Genomic DNA, 20121 nt, shown 5'->3' with positions numbered 1-20121 from the left:
TTAGTGTTGGACCTGAGCCCCAGGTGCCTCAGCCCTGGCTAGAGAGCCCTTTCTCAGAGCCTGCAAGTGACCTTACAGTCAAGACCTTCAGCTCCGGCCCCTCACTCCCTGAGAGCTGCTGCCCAAGTTCTGACAGGATTGCTGGGGTGGGAATGGCGATGGATCAGAGCCCCCGCTAGCTCCATTACCTGAGGCACCTGAAGAGAGGAGGGACCACAGGCTGGAGCAGGGGCAGCTGGGCCGGGGGGGGGACATTCTCGCTGGGTCCACTCACTGTGGGCTGCTTTTCAGGGGTCAGCGCCTCCCGCTATGCACAGATTGACATCACAGCTACGGAGACGGCACATCGCGTAGGGGTCCAGCACGCGCAGAACCGGGAGGAACGATTGCCAGAGTTGGAGCAGCGGAAGAAGGGACCCTGAGCTGAGGCTGCAGCTCAGGCTGGGACTGGCCAGCCGGACTGTCCAACAGAGACAGAAAGGCTGTGGTTGGCCTTTGTGCATCGTTGGAATGAGTGGTCGTAGGTTCTGGGCCCACACCATATCAGTTCATTCCAATGTGTGAAAGCCGTGTAGCAGCCTCCTCTTTGCCAGCAGGGGCTCTTGCCTTACTGGTGCCTAAGACTTGACCTGAACAAGTTCTCCTAGGCCACGGGGCCACCAACAGACCCATCTCCCTGTTTTGGTAGCCTCAGTGTCAGCCAAACAGCACTGCTAAGCCACCCAGTGGGACTGGGAAGTCCCCCAGGCCTGGAATGCAAGCTGCACTACCCATCCCGGACGGAAGAGGTGACCATGGTGACAGCAGAGCACTCTAAAGCCGGTTCTGTATCCAGAGGGACCTGTGACTTGCCACTGATGAGCCACTGAGTGGCTCTGCTGCTGGGACACTGCAGCAGCCTTCCCTACCTTCTCCTGCAGTGTCTCCCTTGAGCTAGGCCCTGTGCCTTAGGATGAAGGCCACGGTGGGGACAGGACTGTTCCCTCTTGTCATCATGTTGGGACCTACTCCAGTAGCTGGGTAAATTGTCTTAAATCCCTACTGTTATATTTTTAACAATTTATATTATTTTCCAAAGCTGTGAGGTTTTTCACGTGTGGTTTGGGCCCCGGACTGAATGGGAACAACATCTCGCTGCTGAGCCCAGGGGTTGAGGGACGGGCATGTCTGATAGTGCCAGGTTGGAATGTCCTAAACCAGGCTGCGACCATGTTTTACTATTGGTGAGTCTCTTCTCCAAGCTTCTGAACTACCCCAGTCAAGAGCTGTTAGCCGCCATTGGTAGGCATCACAGCCTTCAGGCACCTCTCCTGGGCTGGGTCCCATGTTTTCTCGACTTAAGCCTTCATCTTCAGGCGCATCGGCAGCTGAAGAAACGGTGCGTGCCTGATGCTTTAGCACCCATCTCTAGAGATGAATTCTGTCTTGCATTCGGCTGTGTTAATTCAGCCCAGTGCTGAGATTCACACATTTAGATACTGTCCCGGCACGCAAGCGCGCCATACGTTATGCTCTAACGTGTCTGCTCAGTCGGGTTGCTCACAGCTAGGACAGCTAGGAATGAACTTGCTGATAATTCTTGTCTTAGGACACACATACGTGATAGTGCCAGTGTGGTTTCACCACTGCACACCCCACCGCATGTGTGCATGTGCACGTGCACGAACACACACACACACACACACACACACACACACACACACACACACACGCATACATAATCACTCACGGCTGCAGGACTCCATACTCAGCCATCTCAGGGGAGCGGTATCTAGCATCTCACTAGAAGAATCTGGACTTCCCCACCACTCACACAAGCCAGCTGTCCCTTCTCACACCGCTGGCCATGTGGGTGTCCTCACTGGTGAAGAGTCTATGTGTGACCCTTTTGCTCTTTAAAAAGAACTGGCTGGACAATTCTCTATGCAGTTCGGGTCAGCCATTTCTGATGTACCACAGATATTTCCTTTGTGGACAAAGATCTCACGTGCTCAGGGTAACTTGAACGTCTGATCCTCCTGCCTCCACTTCCCCAGTGCTGAGATTACAGGTGTGTACACCACACCCAGTTCATGAGGTGCTGGGGACCAACTGCAGGGCTCTGCATGCTCAACAGGTCTCCAGCAACTGAGCCCTAGCTGACTGTCTCAGTGGAAACTTCACTGAGAGGATCTCAACTTCTGACGAAGTCCAACAAACTTTTCCCAAGTAACCATTCAGCTCATTTAAGGGCGTGGCCTAACTTTAGGAAAACCATTTTCCTGGCCTGTCATGGTACGGTTTTTGTTGTTGCAGATAGGTTTTCTGGAACTCCTTCTATAGACCAGGCTGGCCTTGAACTCAGGCTGCCTCTGCCTCTTGAGTGCTGGGATCAAAGGCACTCCCCCCCCCCCCCCCACACACACACATCATGTTCTAGTTTGTTTTTTAAAAGATTTGTTTTTATTTGTTCTATATGAGTACACTGTAGCTGTCTTCAGACACACCAGAAGAGGGCATCAGATCTCATTACAGATGGTTGTGAGTCACCATGTGGTTGCTGGGATTTGAACTCAGGACCTCTAGAACTGCTAAGCCATCTCTCCAGCCCCATGTTCTAGTTCTTATCAGTATGGTTTGCACTTAGCCTATGACCCATTTTGCATTGTGCCTGATGCAAGGGGACCTTAATCGCCCCCCAGTGAGCCAAGTGGCTCCAGTTCCTTTTACTATGAAGACACTCTTTTCTCAACCTTGATGCCACCGAGATCCCTGCGTCTCTTGTCTCTCTCACCACAGGTCATCCAGTATCAATGCCATCTACCCACCAACCTGCTGGCTCCTTTCTGATGTCAAATTTTCCCATCCTGGGCTCATTGGACCTTACCTTTGGGTTGGAAAAATAGAACACAGGTCATTTCCCCAGAAAGAATGCTTTAGAAGACATTTTATTTCATTGTGTGAACTCGCGTGCTGCAGCACACGTGGTCAGAGGACAGCTGCGTAAACCTGTCCTCCTTCACCATATGGATTGAAGTTAGGCTTAAGCAAAGACCTTGACCTGCCAACCTGAGGACCTTGTCACCTTTGCTAGGTGACTAGCCAGAACCTCATCTAGGTTTGTAGCTTGAGGTTCCCTTGCCGTAGAAGTCACACTCACCCAGGGAAGTTTGCAGGGTCAGGGTGGCCCTCATGACTGAGGTCAGCCCCAGCAGGCAGCTCCTACACAGGTCACACCCGCTCCCTAACTCAGCTGTGGGCTCTATGTCATTCACACTGAGAGGGTTCGCTGGGCTGTGTACTGCCACAAACACATTTTACGTCAACATGTCTATTTCTAAGCCCTAGAATGCAGTCATGGCCTCTGGCTCTAAGGACGCACACATTGGTGAAGATGCACCGATAGCCAGGCGCTCCTCCTGCACTTGACTCTGAGTCTGATGTCTAGGGCCCAGTGGTGAGCCCAGTCCCCTGGGCTGGATGGCGCAGGAGGCCTTGGTGGGTACCCGAGTATATGTGTTGGGTGAACCAGAAAGGCAGAGCCGAGATCCTAGCAACAAGAATTTCTCTGGGCCTCAGACACTGCTGAGGGCTCTGGGAAGATACTTAGATATCCCAGCTGGCCTGATAGTGGCAGACAGGGTGGGTGAGGGAACCACACTGCCTGCTGCTCTATGCTGCTGCTGTCCTTAACCCACGGGCTTCTTGCATGATGTCCTGGGGGTTTTGCCCATATATGAGTGTGTGTGTGTTCCCTTGTGTATAGGTATACATACATGTTAGTGTGTGCACACATCACAATGATGTGCCTTCTCCCGTCATGCTCCACTTTTGCTTATTGGGCTGGGATAGCTACCCAGCTTGCCCTGCTGTCTTTCCTCTAAGTGCTGGGACTACAGGTAAGTAATCACAGCAAGGCATTTACACGGCTCTGCAGATCTCAACTGGAGACCTAATGCTGGGTGAGCAGTTGTTCACTGAGCGTCTTTGCAGCTTTGCTATTCTTACAGACATGGCTGACTGTGTACTCCTCATAGGCAGAGTTTTGAGCCGAGATCCAGCAGCTAATAAACGCCATGATCTTAAAGGATCAGTTGCTGGGGTCGAATGAACTTTTGGCTACTCTGTGTGAGGGATCAGATACTTAAACCAGAATATGGAAACCAACTGGGGTCTTTGGGGAGGCAGAAAATGTTTGCCCGACAAGACTTGAAGGCTTTCACCTCTGCCATCTTTGTCCTGAAATCTCTTGATTTAAAACTATCTGGGATCAGATCCCTGGGGAGAGAGGGGGTAAGTGAAGTGGGGGGAGGGCAATGCTTCCAGGGGGTAGACCAGTCATCTATATCAATTACAAGGGGTAGTTCCGCCTTTCATCTATAAATCTATAACTTAATTTGCCATGGTGCCACCTTTGGCTCAAGTGGACCCATCTCTCGAGATACCAGGCAAGGACTAGATGGCTCAAAACCCTGCCATGTATTTAAGGACTCTGTACATAACATTTCCAGTGACAGATTTATATAATTTCAATGTAAACTTTTGCTGCAGCATGGAGACCGGTCATATCTCATTGGTAGATGTACCCAAAGCCCTCAACCAGGGCGGTGACAGCTACACTTGCTTGAAAGAAAATTAGTCCTTGCCAGCCGCAGCAGGATCAGATCGGTATTTCTCCTTGCCACTGTGGACAGCCACACCAGTATGACAAGTTGACAGTTCCCAGTGTCTTCAAGAGCCTCTCTAGGCTACTGCCAGTGGCTTCTGGTCTCAGAGCTCATTGTGCCGAGCCCTTGAGACCCTGCTGGACAGGTCCTGCAGATGCTTCTTCACCTGGATAAGGGGACACCTGTCAGTGGGGGACACCATGGCAAGCCTGCTGTCAAGAGATCACAGGAGACAGCTGAAAACTAGTTGGAAACACTCTGGCTCATCTTTCACTACACAGCCATCCAGGACATGTCATAATTAAGGACATCTCAGTGCAGACTCAAAAACTGAAGGGATACTACAAAATACACAGCCAGAAGCAGATCACCCCAAAAGACACTGTGGAGACCCATGGTGGCCTGTGGAAACGGTGATTCTTCCTCACAGTGGTGGATGCCCACAGTGGGTCACAGAGAACCCCAGTTCTGACCCCTTAATACCACAAGGGTACAAAGAACCATATGGGACCCTACCAGACGCGGATCAGGCTTGATCTGCGGTTTTTATGAGTTCTCACAAAGTAACAGCTGCTAGCACGACCCTTCATATGAGACCCGTGGTTTGGCGTCAGTCGCTGGCAGGTCTCAGAGCATACCACGTGGTCCTGGCTCCCTCGTTTATTGACCAGATTCACAGGGCCCTTCTTTGCAACAAGTCTCTTGGTGGCCAGGGGCAGCCACAAATGTGCTTGAATTTCAGCCCTGTGAAAACCCCCAAATCCTATGGTAACCACATCAATGGCCTTTGAGCCCCAGGGATTTAGGCTCCTGCTGTTCTATGTTCTACTCCACTTCTCAGAGTTCACTTATTTTTGCATCGTTTACACCCTGTGCTCAAACTTAGGAAGGTATAGGAGGGAATCTCCCATGCTGGCCACAGCCCCAGATCCTTCCAGAGGGAAGGTGTGCTGGGTCCTCGGGGCTTCCCGGCTCTGTGGGCACTGGTCACAGCTGGTGTGCCTTTGCTTGTCCGAATTGGTCTGCTTCAGCTAAGCAAGAGGTTATTCCCTAGAGGGCTCCTGGTGACCCCAGTGCCTCTGCAGGCCACCTGTGCCACATCCCAGTGTGGGATGCAAGCCCACACCTCAGCAGGCCAGGAAACAGCTCCCTGTCCAGAGGCTCCCTGGATGCCACAATGCTTGCTGCCTTTCATGCCTACAGGCATGTACATCTTGCATGTTGTCTACAGGCATGATGTGTGCTGGCAGTGCCAGCATCTCCCATGCCCAGTACCCCATGCTCAGTACCCGGCCACTCGCAGTTCCAATGGACTGCATTTGTGTTTCCTTGAGTCAGGAAGTCATGTGTCTAAGGCCCAAGCGTAAACTGAACAGGAGTGCAAGGACAGAGGGTAAGGACGGCATGCCCCACCTTGTAGCCCAGCTCCTTTGTCTTCTCCTCCAGCAGGACGTACTTCTCCTTGTTGCGGCTGATGTGCTCGGGGTCACCGATGCTCTCCACGTGCTTCAGCTTCTGGTGGGAAATCTCCAGCTGCTTCTGGTAGTGGTTGTGCTTTTCGATTTTGGCCTCGAAGTGCTTAAGCTCCTCCTAGAAGGCATCCGGAACTTAGTCTCCCCCAGCACAGAGCCCTGAGGTGCCTGTCTCTCATCCAGAGATGGTATTGACCGCTGCTGGCAGCTCCCAGGCTGCACACTGAGAACTGGCACATACTTACTGCTAAGAGTCTCTAAACGGGAACGCTCCACCAGAACCTGGTAGCAGCAGGGAGCTCTGAACTCCCATCCCTAGATACCTTCTTTCCCATTGACTCCAGGTGGTTACACCATTTTCACCGTCAGGAGATCACAACTGAGGCAATCTGGATTTGGGGCTCTAAGGTCTCTTCCCAAGGCCACAAAGGCTAAATCTCCATGAGGATGGCCTCATGTCTACCTCACTGCCCCTGCCGTTAGGACTCCTTTGCTTCTCACAGGCTGTCTGCTGCTGGAACCTTCCCTGCCTGCTCCCTTTTACCTCATGGGGCCAGTGATCACTGGGAGGTCAGTGGTAACCTCCAGAAACGCCACCTCTGGAGCTCCTTGGGCACAGACACACAGGAGAAGCCTTGGATGACTTGGGAACCTCAAACCATATGGGTCTCAAGCATGTCCTATCCTACCCTAAATAGCAAGTAACTCAACAATCCTTTTCAGAAGATATTCCACCTATCATCCACTCATCAGCTTCCTGGAGCTCTGCCCGCATGGCACACCCTGGCCAGGTGTATGGTCACATATCCCTCTCAGTACCTCACAGCACAGAACTGGGCAGATCACCCCACCATGCTACTACACACAGGAGGCCCTGAGGCCGCTGGCGTGAGTGGCATGTGCCCACCTGCTACCACTTGACTGACAGGATAACAAGGACTGCAGAGGCCAGGGTGGGAAGGAAAAGAGTCAGGACAAAAGCACAAAGGCATTGTGGGATGAGGAAAAGGAACAGAGAACCCGATCCCATTGGAAATACAATAGAAGGTGATACAGCTCTGCCTCCCAATTTCCTTACCCTGAACGACTCCAGTTCCTTCTCAGTGAAGTTGGCAGACTGAGCCAGGTCCCACAGATCTATCACTCGGGGCTCTTCAAACTCTGCAAGAGAGCAAGGGCTGTCTGTCTGGATAGGTAGCATGGCTCAGGCAGGCCAATAGGAGAAGCCAAGGGACTGTTTGGATGTAACTCCCCAGGAGATGGCCATGGAGGGCAGGAGGGTGGTTAGAGAAAGAGGTGACAGCCAACACATGGACCATGGCCAGACTCCTTTGTCTAGCCCCATTAACCCAACAACAGTGATTCGTCAGAGCTGGCTTGTATGATAGATTGGTCGTCTCCATAGCAAGCAGTCTCTGGAGAGGGAGCAATGACTTTCCAGCAGTCCTGGAATCCAGCCCCTGCAAGAGCACGCCATGCCTGCAAGGCCTTGCAGGCGCCCCATAGAAGGGGGTTCTGCCTGGGCCCATGCTGTATAAGGCTGTGCATGTAGGACTTTGTCCAGCATGCTGGACACAAAACTAGGTACCACCACCCCCAAGCTGCCGATGGACAGTGAACTTGGCCCTATCGCTTGGAGCAGAAGCTGATACAAGGGCCACGGGCCAGCATGGGATCAGTGGCAAAGCTAGCCTCCACTGGCAAGAGGATTCAGAGACAGTTCTATATGAGATTACCAGGGCTGAGAAGACAGCCTGGACGGAGGGCCACTCTGCAACTACTTCGAAATAATTTTGGTGACGGGACTGATTAGCCAGCCCAGAGCATCTTTTTAAAAATTAACCTTTACTTTATGTGCATGAACGTTTTGCCAGCAGGTATGTGTACCACAGGCATACAATGCCCACCAAGGCCATTAGAGGGCACTGGATCACTTGGGACTGGAGCTAGTGATAGCTGTGAGCTGCTATGTATGGGGGTATTGGGGATAGAACCGGGGTTGCCTGCAATAGACCAGTATTCTGAATCACTGAGCCATCTCTCCAGCTCCTGGCCCAGATATTGCAGCTCAGGAAGTGGGGCCCAGGACAGTGACTGAGTGTGACAGGTCTCCTAGGTACTCCTGGGTCCATGCACCTGTCCCCAGGGCTTACCAGTGGCGGGGCCGTAGCCCTGGTGGCTGACCTTCCTCAGGCGGTCTAGGCCCTGGTTGATACTACGCAGTCTGTCCTTCAGTTCACTGTGCTTGCTGGCCAGGGTGTCACTCTTGATGTGGGTCATGTCAGAGGGGCTGAGAAGGTTCTCATAACCTTCTGTGGGACAAGACACAGAATGTTTGACAAGAACCGCCATCCCAGTGGCCACCCACAGGCCTCTGCAGCCCTCAGAGATAGCGGATGGCTGTGCTTTCTCAAACAAACACCTAAGTGTGGATGTCTCAGTGTCTGTACCCAAAGGCCTGCCCAGGGGTCCTCCATGGTCCCTAATGGCTCCAACTTTCTCAGGTCCCCTACTTTGCAAGGTCACACTAGTCAGAACTCAGGGTGGCTGGCTTATGTTAGAGGGGTGGCCTGCTCCATCAGGGGACCTCAGTCACCTCAGAGGTAATCTATAGCTGTACTGACATCACATTGGATACAGAACCCATATGCATTCACGAACATGGGTAGAAACACAAGAAGTGTCCCCCTTGCCTCCCCACAACCCTAGGCAACCGTGCTCCACTGTGCCCAGAGCACACGGGCGTGGACGGACCTTCAGCTCTGCTCAGTGTATCTAGCAGTACATTGTACTCGTGGATCTTCTCTTTGTAGTGCAGAAACTCTCGCCACAGCTTGTCCAGTTCTTCACTGGAGAATTTCCCTGATGTCTTTGCCTAAGAGGAAACAGCCTGGGCTGACCATGTCTGTCCCGTCATCAGCACACCCCAAGGAGTTCAGACGCCTATCAGCTGCATCCTTGCTCCAGGGCAAAGAGCTTGGGGCTGTTCTCCTGCAAGTCTTGTGACCCTCTGCTAGGTGTGTGCACCAGGAAAAGAAAAATCAATTTGGAAGCTCCTAATGGGCAGTGTCTCTTTTCCTTGATGTCCCCAGATTTGGCAGTGCTGGCCAGAGAAGAAAAGGGAAGGACTCTGAGGAAGGTGCCTACATCTGTATAACTCTTCCGTATCTGCTGTGTAGATATTGAGAACAGCAGGGTCATCTTGATGGTCCAGCAGGGACCGGATCAGTGTAAGACAGGCTATCCCAGGAGCTGGACCAAGGAAGCCTGTGGTACTGAACCACTGCCATTCAATGCCCACCCCACACCTGTGCTCTCTGCTTAGGCTCTCACCACAGAGCAAAGATGGGCCAGACCCAGTCCTGCCCACTTTCCTAATCACAGTATCAAGAAGTCCACGCCAACATCTGCACACAGCTGATGGCCCTTTCCCAAGTCTAGAGGCAGGACCACAGGCCAGACAAAGAAAACACAGCTACCTGACCTGACACCTGTGTGACAGCCACACACGGTGAAGAGCACATCTAAGACTGAAGTCCTGACAGCTGGGAGCAGCTCTGCTGAGCAAGAGCAACCAACCAGGACAGCTTGGGCTTCACGGGAAGGACAATATGCACACAGATCATGTCTCAGCCAGCAGCCTGAGCTGATGCAGGAGAGGCAGCAAGGTTGACAGCAGAGACAGAGCACTCCCAGTCCCACACTGTAGCTCTCCACAGGTCAACACAAGTTTCAGGAGGGGGAAAATGGCAAGTGGTACCTTGTGCCACAGCTTTTCCAACCTGGGGTCCCCCAGCTCATCCTGGGTGTCTTCATTGAGGGCGTTGCTGTGCACTGTCTGGGTGTCCTTCCTCCCATCCAGTCCGTACCTGGCCAGGATGACTAGAGAGGGGACATTGATTTTTATTGGATGCTGTCTCCTGCCACAGGAGCCTGCGAGTCTGCTTCTCATTGTCTAGAAGATTCCTTTCAGCCCTCTCATGAGTGGCTACTCAAAACCTGGAAGGACATGCAGCAGCTTAGGTGCTCAAGGCCAGGGGCTTGCAAGGCATCCTGGGACCTTCCACAGACGCTCCCTGCTTGAGTCCCCCTGAATAAGGAGCTCATGGGCAGTGAGGGTGTGGGTTGATGTGTGGACTGTATCTTGATGCTCCCACTTCTGGCATATGCCAAACCCCAGTAGAAAACAAAAAAAAAAAAAAAACAAAAAACAAAAAAAAAAACAAACAAACAAACAAAAAAAACCCCACATCAAACCAAACCAACATCAACAAACAGGACTGAACAGTCTCTTGGGTGTCAGGGGATGGCTAGGAGAGGCCTAGCCTCTGAGGTGTCCAGGCTCTATGCCCACAGCCCTTCCACTCTGGAGGTCTTGGCACCTTTTGTCACCAACACATCATGGGCAAACCTGCCAGTTGACTTCAAAAGTGACTGGTCTGTAACTTCCATGCCCCTGCCAGGCAGGCTACCTTGAAACTTGTATGCCACCTGCAGCCACCCATGCCTGCTTGGTGAGAGGGCTTGCTTGATCCCTGCTCTTAAGGGCATTGAGTCTCCTAGGCCTAACTTCTGCTTATCTGCTAGGAACCTGTCCCTCACCTGTGACACTGTCCTCTCTAGAAAGGGTACAGAACTTCTGTTGTGTTACTTTGTCACATCCAGGCTCTGACCCTCTGTTCTGCAGCCTTTTCTTGGGGCCTTCATCCAACAACTCTCATTGGGCAGTTCCACATGGCACTGCAGTCTCCATGCCCTAGATCAGGGGCTGCTCAGCTCACAATGAAGCCTCCCCACACCGTTCCTTCTGGTGGGCTCTGCTTTCAGTCATAGCTAACCCTGCAAGTGTCCCTGCTGCTTAGTTTGCACCTGTCTTTAGGGGATGGCTACCCTTTTCTCCTGCCTAAGAACGATGTGCCTCATTCTCCCTGGAAGCTTGAACACCCCTCTATCCCCAGAGTTGGGATAATGTGCTGTGAGGCATGCATTCTACTGCCCCACACGTGTTCCCAGACTGGGCTGTAGCATTCCTGATGACCATAGAAAGCCACTTCTACTGACAGATCAGGAGGTGTCTGTGGGCAGGCAGCATGGGGGCACACACTGTGACTTGATCTGGACTCCATTAGATCTAATTTAGATCTTACAAAGCTATTTTAAAAGCGGGCAGCGGCTTGAGCCAATAATCTATGATCCTTGGGAGGCTTAAGCAGGAGGAACGCTTGAGTCTTGGAGTTTGGGAGCAGCCCGGGCAACACGGTAAAACCAGTTTGCTGGCGCTGCCTCTGCAGCTTTCCTGCTCAGCCTAGGCCTGCTCATTGCTTGCTACCAAGGAAAAGGGCTATCACTGTCACCCCCAACCTGGGCAGCCCAATGCCTGAGCTGGGTCGGGGTAGGAGGAGAGCTTTGGAAGAAGAGAATACAAATTCCATCAGACTTGGGCCCATAGGCAAATGGTTCAAGACTGTTCAGTTAAGACTAAGCAAGACTCTGGATCCTGGAGTGCTAATCACTGTATGAAATAGAATCCCAGAGAGCTCAACATCTCACATAGTTCCCTGCAGTATCCAGGCCCAGCCCCAGGAGCGAGGTAGCCCTGAGGATGACAGTAGGCATGTCCCTGAACAGCTGCCCCATAGGACTGAATCCATGAGGGGTTTTGCACAGGAACTGTCTAGTTGAGGCACCTCCCATGAGACTAGGCTTTAAGGATCTGGCCTGGCCTGGGACAGAGCTGGTATAGCTAGGGGCCCAATCCTTCATATGATTACCAGCAGCATCAGTTTCTTACACCCACGTTCTGGGTCTGGACTCTGAATTTTGGTTCCCCAGATGTAGGGCCAGTATTGACAATGCCTTGAGCAGTGAAGGGAGGGCCCACAGGGACCACACCCAGAAGGTGGCCAGCATCAGCAAGCATCCATCTCCAGCAGCAAGAGCTCCACCAAGTGCTCAGAAGAGTCAACGTCATGTGTCAGCTCCTAATCCTGTTAGGTCTGCTGCAGGGCCATCAGCACCGGTGAGGAGGAAGCATCACTCAAACAGAAAACCTTGCTCTATGCGGGCCAGACCTTGTCAAGCTGGAAGAAGCTAAAGTCCACCTAAAACACTGGCTAGTCAGAGGATGGTGGTCACTAGTTCTCTTCCTGGCCTCCTCTCCTGGGGGGCCAGCTCCACATTCAGCACCAAGCCTGAGGAAGGGTCTCTATAAAGGGCGACTCCTGTCACAGCACTGAGGACTAGTTCTGAGGAAGCTTCCTGGATGAACCCTGGCTACAGTTCAGTTGCTTATACCAGCATTAACTCCCATCACCCACCCTGTATGCCAGTGGTACCTCATGGGGGGCACGACACTCAGTTTGGAACTACCACGAGAGGCAGGGCGTGCCCATGTCATGTGGAAAGCAACGTGTTAGCACAAGGAGTGGAGGTAAGCGGGTGACGGGGGGAGGGGGGGGTCAAACATGCCACTGGTCAGCCAGTGGGTGGCAGAGCTGGGATAGAACCCCACTGCCCAGGGCATGCAGAAGGGTTGGTGGTCAATTTATGGGCTATGTCCTGAATGCCACAGGGTGGTGGCACCTGATGCCTGACTGTGGGCTGAGGGTGTGAGGAGGACGGGAGGAGAATCCAAGTGGAGCACACACCCATCCTCTAGACCTGAGGATCCATGTGTGCACTGAGCGTGTGCAATGCATAGAGCATGTGAGACTCTGCCCATCTTCAGTGTCCACATAAGGAAATGCTCACAACCTGCCTTGCCAGCACAGTCCGTTCATTCTGAGATCGGACCTACTCCCCTCATCTGGCCGACAGCATCCTAGGTCTCCTTCCTGGCCAAACAGCTCAGAGCCTTTGGCTGCCTAGGCACCAATGTACCAAGTCCTTAGCCCTGACTCCCTCCCAACATTCATAAAGCAGCACAGGAACTTTGAGCGCAACCCAGGGCACCTGTCCTTAGGTGAACCACCTCACAGGCTCCCCCGCTCCCCCAACTTGGCCTGGGGACTGGTGGCTGCACCCGACATGAGAATAAGAAGGTACCATTGAGATTGTGGACCAGTTTTGCTTCTTTCTCCCCATCCCCGTCTAGGCCTTCCACCTTCAGCTTCTTCCAGTTGAGTTCATCCCTTTCTTGTATCTTCAGGTCAGAATGCAGCTCGGCCAGCCTCACAGGAGACAGATGCAGCTGCCCGAGGAGAAAGGAGCGGACATGGGATAAGCCACTGTGTGACAGATCATGGGCGACAAGTCTGACCTGGGGGAGGGGGAACTTGGAGTTCAGAGTGGACAGGGCTGGAAGTCACTCACAAGACACACGAGGACTGCAAAGACTGACGTCCTATGTCAGGAGCCTAGCTTGAGACACAGCTGAGGCAAGGTCTGGAAATCCCAGGCCCAGGAGGAAGCCCAGGGCTGTCAGTAGCTCTTACACCTTTCCGACTCTGACGCCCAGAGCTGCGGACCAGGTAAAGGATACACCAGCGAAGGGCTGGACTCGGTGAGGAAAGGAGTAACTTTCACAAGAAGTAGGAGAAGAAAAAAAAAAATTATCCATAGTAGAAGATTAAATCTACAAAACTTGCCAATCTAATCTTACATTTTTTCCCCTGAGGTACTAGGACCAGATCCAGGGCCTTGTGCATACATAGTAGGCATTCTACCACAGAGAGATCCTATCTCAAATTCAATCCATCATCAGTCAGAAGGACGTGCTCCCAGGGAACCAGAGAAGCCAGCTCCTGCATCCCGAAGATGCTCTGTCCAAGGGGATGAAACTGGGTCTCAGAGAGTATGTGGTAACCTGCAGAGGTTTCCCCACCCCAACTCCGAGAGTCCTTTGCTCCCCACATTGATCAGGAGTCTTCATCTTGCAACACACTAGGCGTGTCAAATCGCTGAGTCAAGTTCCCCACTGAATGGCTCACAACTCATTGTCTTAAGCATGGCTATGAAACGGGAACTGGGTAATCCCAGAGTAAGGGCATGAAGGGTTAGATGGGTGTGGAAGCAATGTCCCCTCCCCCCAATCTCAAATTGCCCAATCTCACTGATGGAGGTGGGTTCCATGCCTTTGCAGAGCTCTCCCATACTGACTGTGATACTCTGCTCCCTGGAGTATCAAGACAGACCTCAGTTCTTCTAAAGGTGGATTGGGAACTGGGCAAGGCAAATGGTCCCCCACCCCCAACTCATACCTGATAACCTACATTCCATTCACTGTGGTGTTTGTGTTTGGAAAACAAAGAAACAGATTGTTTAAAGGATAAAGCCTACCCTGGATGGTGAAGGAAGGACACTGAGGCCTAGGTAAGCACCTTATCTACCTGAAGCAGTAGGGGTGGGAGCCGATTCCGCTGATAGCAGCCTCACCCAGAGGGATAGAAGGCCCATCCCGCAAGTTTACTTGTTTACACGAAAGATAAGAACTTGGTGCTCTCCCCCTGAGCTGAGGTGACTTAGCAGGTAGGACCTAGCTGGAAGCCTCCATGTCTAGAAGGAAAAGTAGCAAAACTCAACCTGTGACTTCAAGGACGAGGCTCAGTGGAAATGAGTATAAGGGAAGCCACTGGAAGAACGTCCCCCTCCGTTCAGCAGAAAAAGTGACCACACATCCCTTGCAGAACTTTAGGGCTAGAGGCTGGAAGGACATGCAGCCCAAGGCTTAGACAGGATGAGAGCCGCCACCCTAACAGTGACACGGAACCATGGACGATCTGATGATGCCACAGATCAGTGGATATGGCAGAGGACCCAGGGACCACGAAGGCACAGAGTGAGGACTGGTGACCTGCCACAGTAGGTCTGAGAAAGTCACTTGAACATGCGTGTGAAGGTCTTGGGGCCACCTTCTGAGCAAAAGGGATCTCAGGATCTATGGACACCAGACTATGTTTCCTCAACAGTCTTTGACAATATCTGCTAATGTCGTCCTGGCCCTATTCTCATCTTATTGGGTAATCCCAGGGGAGGCACACTCATCACAGTGGGTACCTGGAAACAGCGGTCAGGGACAGCAAGCCTTTTACTCTAGATGGTTCCCACCGCTCTGATGCGCTTCATACATCCACTCCCGGCTGTGCTCTTGGCCCCTTTCTCCAGAAAACTGAGGCTGGACACTGCACACTGTCCCCCTCTTGCAGCAGCCTCTCAAAGATACTGGGTGGGCACTAAACTGTGGGGCTGTCTGTGAGCCACCACTCCCCTTTCCTAGAAGCCAACTTCTCAACTACCTCTCCATCCTAGTCCTCCAGGGTCAAAGTTCTCCACCTTTTTTTTTTTTTTTTAAAGCTCACTCTTAGTTTGCAAATTATTTACTCTCCTCCCAAACTCAGGAATGTTTAAGCTGGAGGGCTAAAGGGTGACCCTCTTTAATCTAGCCAGGAAGATACTGTGGCTCTGACAGTCTGTTTATGAGTAAATACCTAAACAAAAGCCCAAGTACTGGTCTACCATTGTAATTAGGAAAGGGACTCAAGTTCCAGGCCAGCCCTCAGACTCTGGATATCTCTTTCCAAAAGGAAGAGAGATTAGCATGGCTGCTAAATCAGACTTCGGCATTCCACAGGTCTTGTGTAGGGTCTACCTGTACTAAGGAATTCCAACCCCCTTGGGAAATGCTTTACCTAATTAACCAGTTCCACTAGCCACTGGGGCTTCTGTAGTCTCTGCATTGTCTCATCTCAGGTCACCTGCTTTTCTTCTTTCATGGGGGCAAATACAGATAAAAGACTTGCAAGCCAGGCCCCCACATAGAGAGCACCCAGCTATCTTCACCTGAATAACTGGCTCTTTGGAAAATTGGATTTTTGGGTAAAGGTGTGCACAGCTAGGAAGGGTGGATATCACTCATTCTTTGGGGTCCCCAACTGCACTAAAGGCACCACAGCCCCTTACAACCAGCACCAAGTTCCTTTTAGGTTTCTGGATCTCTTATTACAAGTAAGGTCAAGATGGTCCAACTGACACTTAAAGGGAGGCAGTACAAAGGGTAGGCTGTCCCCCGTCCCAGCCGCTTCTTGATCAGGGGCCTGCTTTCCTTCGCAACTCCTCACCCCAATCCCCGCGCATCTCCCCGGCACCGCTCACCCGCTTGGCCTTCTCCCATAGCTGGTTCAGCTTCTCCATGCGGAACTCCTCCCCGGACTCACGCTTGGCGGCCATCTCGGGCTCATTCTTCTCCCGCGAGTACTTGCCGCCATGACCTGCGATGGGCTGGGGCACAAGCAGCAGCGGCAGCAACAACAGCACTAGCAGTTGGAGCCGGGGCAGCGTAGAGACCCTGTCTCTAAGAGGCGCCATCTTCCTCTGCAGAGCTAGCAGACTGACAGGCCTGGATCCTGTAGGCCCGCCTACCTGCAGCCCCGCCCACCAAATAGGCCCCCTCCAGGCCTCGCATCCCTTCTTCGTCCGATCCCGCCCACCGCAGGCCCCGCCCATATGACGGCTCATTTTTCGGTCTCTGGCTCCGCCTTGCCCACCTCCGGCAGAGAGCAATGATCCCAAGGCATTTTCACTTTGGGGCTGCAACCTTTAGAGCTCACCAGTCGGGCTCCTGGGCTCCTCTAAGGAGACGAAGCTGGGAAAGCCGGGACCTGCGGCCGAACTGGAGCTACTCCGTCTCATCTGCGCACTTACGCACCGCCCCACTCTTAAAATCACGCAAGAAGCGCGGTGGGAGATGGTTTTTGCCATTAAAGACGGGAGCAGCTATCTCAGCTCCGTCTTTGGGACACATCCCAGACACTTCCCCTCCGCGCGGTTTCTGTTCGGAAGTCTTTGTGCACCTGCCTAGTCTCTTTCCACCTGCAGCCCTAGAGAGAATGCAATGGACAGAATGAGGCACAGCCCGCCTGTTGGGGGCGTGGCCTGACCTGGAGACAGCCTGGTGCTCCAGGAACCTAGGGTTTTGATACAAGCACCAGCACAGTTTGGGCCTAGGAAGGACAGGCAGAAGAGTCATCTGGTGAGGATGGCCCGAAAGTGTCTCCAACGGGGAAGGACATGGAGGACAAGAGTAGGGAACATTTGGGGGAGTCAGTGCTTTTTGTCTGTTGTTTGTTTGTTTTAAGCTGTATCTTGGGTTAACACAGAAAGGGTTCAGGTTTGGAACTCTGGTCCTGTGCAGATGTTAGCATCTGTTTTCTGAGATTTTTTTTAGGGGGGTGGGGATTGGTTTGGTGATTTTCGGACAAAGTATCACAGTGTAGCTCTGGTTATCCTGGAACTCACTTTATAGACCAAATTAGCCTCAAATTCATAGAGATATGTATGCCTCTGCCTCCCAGGTACTGGGATTAAAGGTGTGCTCCCTTATGCCTGGTCTAAAATGTCTCCCTTTCAGATAGGAGAGGGGTTTTGTTGTTGTTTGTTTGTTTTTCCGGTTTCTTGTTATGGTTTTAGGCTTTGTTTGTTTGTTTAGATGAAACAGGATCTTACTCAGTAGCTCTGGAATTCAACTGTGTGGACCAGGCTTGCCTTGAACTTTCAGAGATCCACCTGCTGTTATCTCCCAATTGTCTGAGATCTTAAGGGCAGTTGTTGTTTCAGATAGGAGTGTGGAAGCCAGTCCCCAGCCGTCTGTCTTCTCCAGAAGCACAGGCTCCCAGCTGTGTGACTGTTAATGTTTAATGCTCTAGCCTTGCTCATTTGCTCAGATTAGTGTAACTGTGACAAGCCTCAAAATGCATGCAGGCCCCAGAGGACAGAGGTTCATCTTGACCGTCCTCCAGTCTTAAGGCAGATGCACTGCAGGTGTGGGCTGAAGCCTCACAAGACTGCCTCCCACAGGCCGAGGGAGGTGTTTGAAAGGCTAGCCTGTTACCTCTGCTCAGCATTCACTGCCTGCATCCTTCTCAGGAGTGCTGTAGGCTGGGATGCTATAGCAGCTCTGAAGGGAGAGGGTGTGAAAGGATGGAGGGCTGCGAGTCCTTTTCTTAGTCTGAAGAGAACCCACAGTGAAATGGGTACCATGGAAGTAGTTTCCTGTCAGTCTCTACACTCCTTACCATGTGCCATCAGATAAGGATTCCCAAACCCAAGGGATGCTCCTGGTGGGAAAGAGAGAAACAGACAGCTGCAGAGAAGCAACTGGGAGAAAACAGCAAGGATGTAAGACTGTGGCAAGGTCAAAGTCGGGGGCTTGCATGCCTGGGTTTTTGTCCTCTGCGATACAAGCAAACACAAGAGTAAATAGGAACTAAAATACACATGGTGAGAGAAAATGGCAAGAGATGGTATCCTTACAGAGACAACAGAAACTGTTAGACTGTAGATTGAATCCACAGACATAGTCACAGGCATAGTCAAGGGCACATATAACACACAATGATGTGAAACATACAAACATGGTAGGAAGCAAAAAGAGCTATCTACCCACAACCCTAAGCAATGATAAGATGATTGAAGAAAACTCTGAGAAGGTGGGGTGAAGTTTCAAGGAGATGGTCAGCAGAAAGGGAAAGGATGATCTCTAACCCAAGAGACCTGGTATTTGATTACTAGAAGTTTCAGACAGCACAGAGGTGAGAGGGCTCAGGAGGTAAGGGTGCTTGCTGCCAAGCCAGACTACCCGAGTTCAAACCCACCATGGGATCCACATGGTGAGAGGAGGGATCTAGCCATACATTGTCCTCTGATGGCCATCTGTGTGCCCTCTAAAGTGTTTGCACCTACCTACCCCCCAAGAAGGCACAGGGGAAGTGGAAACTAGTATATTACAAAATTAATAATTTAAGACAATTTCTACACCCAAAAGGGATGAACAAATTGTCAGAAGAATCCATGGAGCGACTCTTAGAATGAATGAAAATAAACCTTACAGCCACCCACATTACTGTAAAAGTATGTAATGCAGGATCCAAAAAGATTTTGAAAGATACTTTTAAAGGAGAAAGATAAATAACAGAAAGGTCGTAAACTGTCTTTGGGCTTCCCAACAACCATACTTAAAATAGACAGTGGGTGAGAGGCAGGGGCTTAGCTGTTAAGGTGCTTGCCTGGCATGCACCAAGGCATGCAGAATCTGTAATCTCAGCACTTGAGGGTTACAGACAAGAGGATCATTAATTCAGGGATATCCTCAGCTACATAGTGAGTTTGAGGAGAGCCAGGGCAACATGAGACTTTGCCTTTAAAATAAAATGAAAGAAAGATGACCAGAACATCAGTTTTATATTAGAAGGAAAATGACTTCTGACCTAGAATTCTATACCCAGCCAAACTATTGAGAAAATGGGAGAGAACATCATGAGAGAAGGTTAATAAACTGGAGGCACACGTGCTCATCCAAAGTAGGAAAATAAACCAAAAAAGAAACAGGCAAGTACAGGACCAGTGTAGAAAGGACTGAAGAGACGGGTAGAAGGAATCCTTTAGAGGGTAGTAGTGGGAGGGTGGCCCAATAGAGAGCTGACTCAAAAGACAAACAGAACAAATACTGGCATCGCCACTAGGCTGTATTCCTAAACCTGCAGAAAGAATACCCAAGTTAGCCTCTAGCTCCTTACTGCAAAGCCCATTTCTCCCCAAGAAGAAAGTGGGGGTGGGGTGGGGGGGTAAGGGAGAGAGAGTACTGAAGAAAGAAAGAGAGGGAGGAGTGAGGATGTGTGGAAGTAAAAAGGACTTCAGATTCCCTCCAGGTTGTGACCCACCCAGCTTCAGTCTAATCAAATAAGAGCGCAGGAGACTCAAATCCACTCCCCACTTCCCCACCTCAAGGCCAGGCTGTTAGGTATTTTATGTTGCTGCTCCACTGGCTTATGGGGAAGGATTAGACATTGGCCAAGGTTTCCCCAGAGGGACAGCTGTGAGCAGCTGGGGATAGGGACTCTGGCTGACAGAAGTATCCAGAGCCGTCTCCACCCTCTGGAGACATGCAGGACTCACGTCTTGACTACCCACTTTCCAGCTTCCATCCTTCTACCAAGACCCCAGAGCATCCTTGAAATAAGGCTATCCTCCCTTGACCTCCCTCATGGACAACCTGGGACCCTCACTGCTTC

The 20121-nt window shown here is 51.6% G+C and overlaps 2 protein-coding genes across 6 annotated transcripts in view; one reads left to right on the top strand and one right to left on the bottom strand.

Moving 5' to 3' along the window:
* Dok7 (docking protein 7) overlaps positions 1-1082 on the top strand; it is a 32334-nt gene extending 31252 nt beyond the window's left edge. For 3 of the 4 annotated variants that reach the window (XM_087583188.1, XM_087583185.1, XM_087583186.1), the window contains one exon: positions 292-1082. In XM_087583188.1, the coding sequence (XP_087439314.1) occupies positions 292-422 (131 nt within the window). In that variant the 3' untranslated portion in view covers positions 423-1082. 4 annotated transcript variants of the gene reach the window in all.
* Positions 1083-4443: 3361 nt separating this feature from the next.
* On the bottom strand, positions 4444-16453 carry Lrpap1 (LDL receptor related protein associated protein 1). Of its 2 annotated transcripts, none has more exons than XM_087582125.1 (8): positions 16208-16428; positions 13163-13307; positions 9879-10000; positions 8873-8993; positions 8272-8430; positions 7197-7279; positions 6060-6236; positions 4444-4828 (listed from the first exon to the last, which is right to left on the bottom strand). In XM_087582125.1, the coding sequence occupies exons 1-8, from the start codon at positions 16418-16420 to the stop codon at positions 4757-4759; spliced, it is 1092 nt and encodes a 363-aa protein (XP_087438251.1). In that variant the 5' UTR covers positions 16421-16428; the 3' UTR covers positions 4444-4756.
* Between the last annotated feature and the right edge of the window lie 3668 nt (positions 16454-20121).

The sequence above is a fragment of the Rattus norvegicus genome, chromosome 14 (assembly GCF_021556685.1).
Source record: "Rattus norvegicus strain SHRSP/BbbUtx chromosome 14, alternate assembly SHRSP_T2T, whole genome shotgun sequence".
NCBI lineage: Eukaryota > Metazoa > Chordata > Mammalia > Rodentia > Muridae > Rattus > Rattus norvegicus.
The sequence above is the reverse complement of the archived record's forward strand: the minus strand, read 5'-3'. Positions and strand labels throughout refer to the sequence as shown.

Bases quoted from the DNA above. Each gene is read 5' to 3' on its own strand.
- Lrpap1 (XM_087582125.1), bottom strand. From the start codon at position 16,420: ATGGCGCCTCTTAGAGACAGGGTCTCTACGCTGCCCCGGCTCCAACTG. The intron at 10,001-13,162 runs GTACCTTCTTAT...TCCCCTCTCTAG, and splicing joins ACTGGTCCACAATCTCAATG to TCATCCTGGCCAGGTACGGA. The intron at 8,431-8,872 runs GTCCGTCCACGC...CTTGTCCCACAG, and splicing joins TACACTGAGCAGAGCTGAAG to AAGGTTATGAGAACCTTCTC.